Below are 1,167 nucleotides of genomic sequence, written 5' to 3' on the forward strand. Positions count from 1 at the left end.
TGCACTTTTGCATCTGCACGCAACAGGAAAAAACGTCTACTTGCAATCAGGGCTTTTATTTGTTGTATTCGTAAATATTTTGTAAATACGTGCGATTATTTGATGCAAACATGTCATTTGTTTGTTTTGTGATCTTTGGGGCAAGCCCTATAAATAGGTGTGGAGCATGGCTGGCAATGAAGGAAAGCGTATGCGTATTTTTTGTACTATTTGTTTCAGTGGCACTTTGCATAGTGCCTAGTATAGCAGAGTCGAGTGCGAAGGAACTTGATGGTTTACAGGAAGATCCCCCCGACATTGTGACAATAGCTGGGACATCTGGCACTGCGAAGACCGAGGAAACAGGAAAAACAGCTGAGAATGCAGGAAAAGGATCCACGAACGAGCTAGAAGACTTGCCCAAACTCTACATCCCTCACTGTAAATACTGCCAGAGGCTGCTCATGCAGTCTTCCTGCAGGTCCAAAGAGAAACCAGACAATACGGACGAAGACGAGGACCAGGACCAGGACCAGGAGCAATACATAGACTTCAACAGTGACGAAAGCAGCGGTGAAGGCCCCAGCTTCAAGAGGAGCTACATGGAGAGGTATCGTGCGGCAAAGAACACCCTGGACGGAACATCGGGTCTGCACATATTCCCAGACTGCCCAAACTCGACAGCGCATAAAAGTGACTACTCGCAGCCTATAAAGAGCTCCCTTATGGAGAGCCCCGAGTGGTTTGGGCATTGGAACAATATCCGGAAGAATTACCATCCCTCTACACTCGATAGTATGATCAGTGCAAACAAGTGCGGGTCGATAAAAGAGATAGATGAGCAATTGCATAAGAACATGCCCCCGATCCCTGAAAACTACAAGGGCGAGATAGAAGCTATGAGGATGAGCTATGTCAGCCTAAAAGCTGAAATCGAAGCGATGGAAGATGAGTTTGCCGATAAGACAGCGTTGATAGAGAAGGAGATGGAGTTGAGCAAAATCCCAGACCCGAAAACAATAGGAAACAAAAAGAAGGCGAATGAAGCTGCAGAAGAAAAGAAAAAATTAGAAGACTCCATTGCGGAAATTAAAGAAAGAAAGAACGCGCTGAAGCGTCTAATACACAAAAAAATAATCGAGAAAAAAAGACAGAGACATCTCCTGCTGGAAATACAAAGGTCCATGA

The 1,167-nt window shown here is 45.1% G+C and overlaps 1 protein-coding gene across 1 annotated transcript; it reads left to right on the forward strand.

Moving 5' to 3' along the window:
- Positions 1–110: 110 nt before the first annotated feature.
- On the forward strand, positions 111–1,167 carry NEMAJ01_2392 (uncharacterized protein; the record flags this gene model as incomplete). The annotated part of the gene is made up of 1 exon (XM_047916229.1): positions 111–1,167. A coding segment is annotated over one exon (1,057 nt), but the record flags the coding sequence as incomplete, so codon positions are not given.

This window comes from Nematocida major (genome assembly GCF_021653875.1).
Source record: "Nematocida major strain JUm2507 chromosome Unknown 2378, whole genome shotgun sequence".
NCBI classification, from domain to species: Eukaryota; Fungi; Microsporidia; genus Nematocida; species Nematocida major.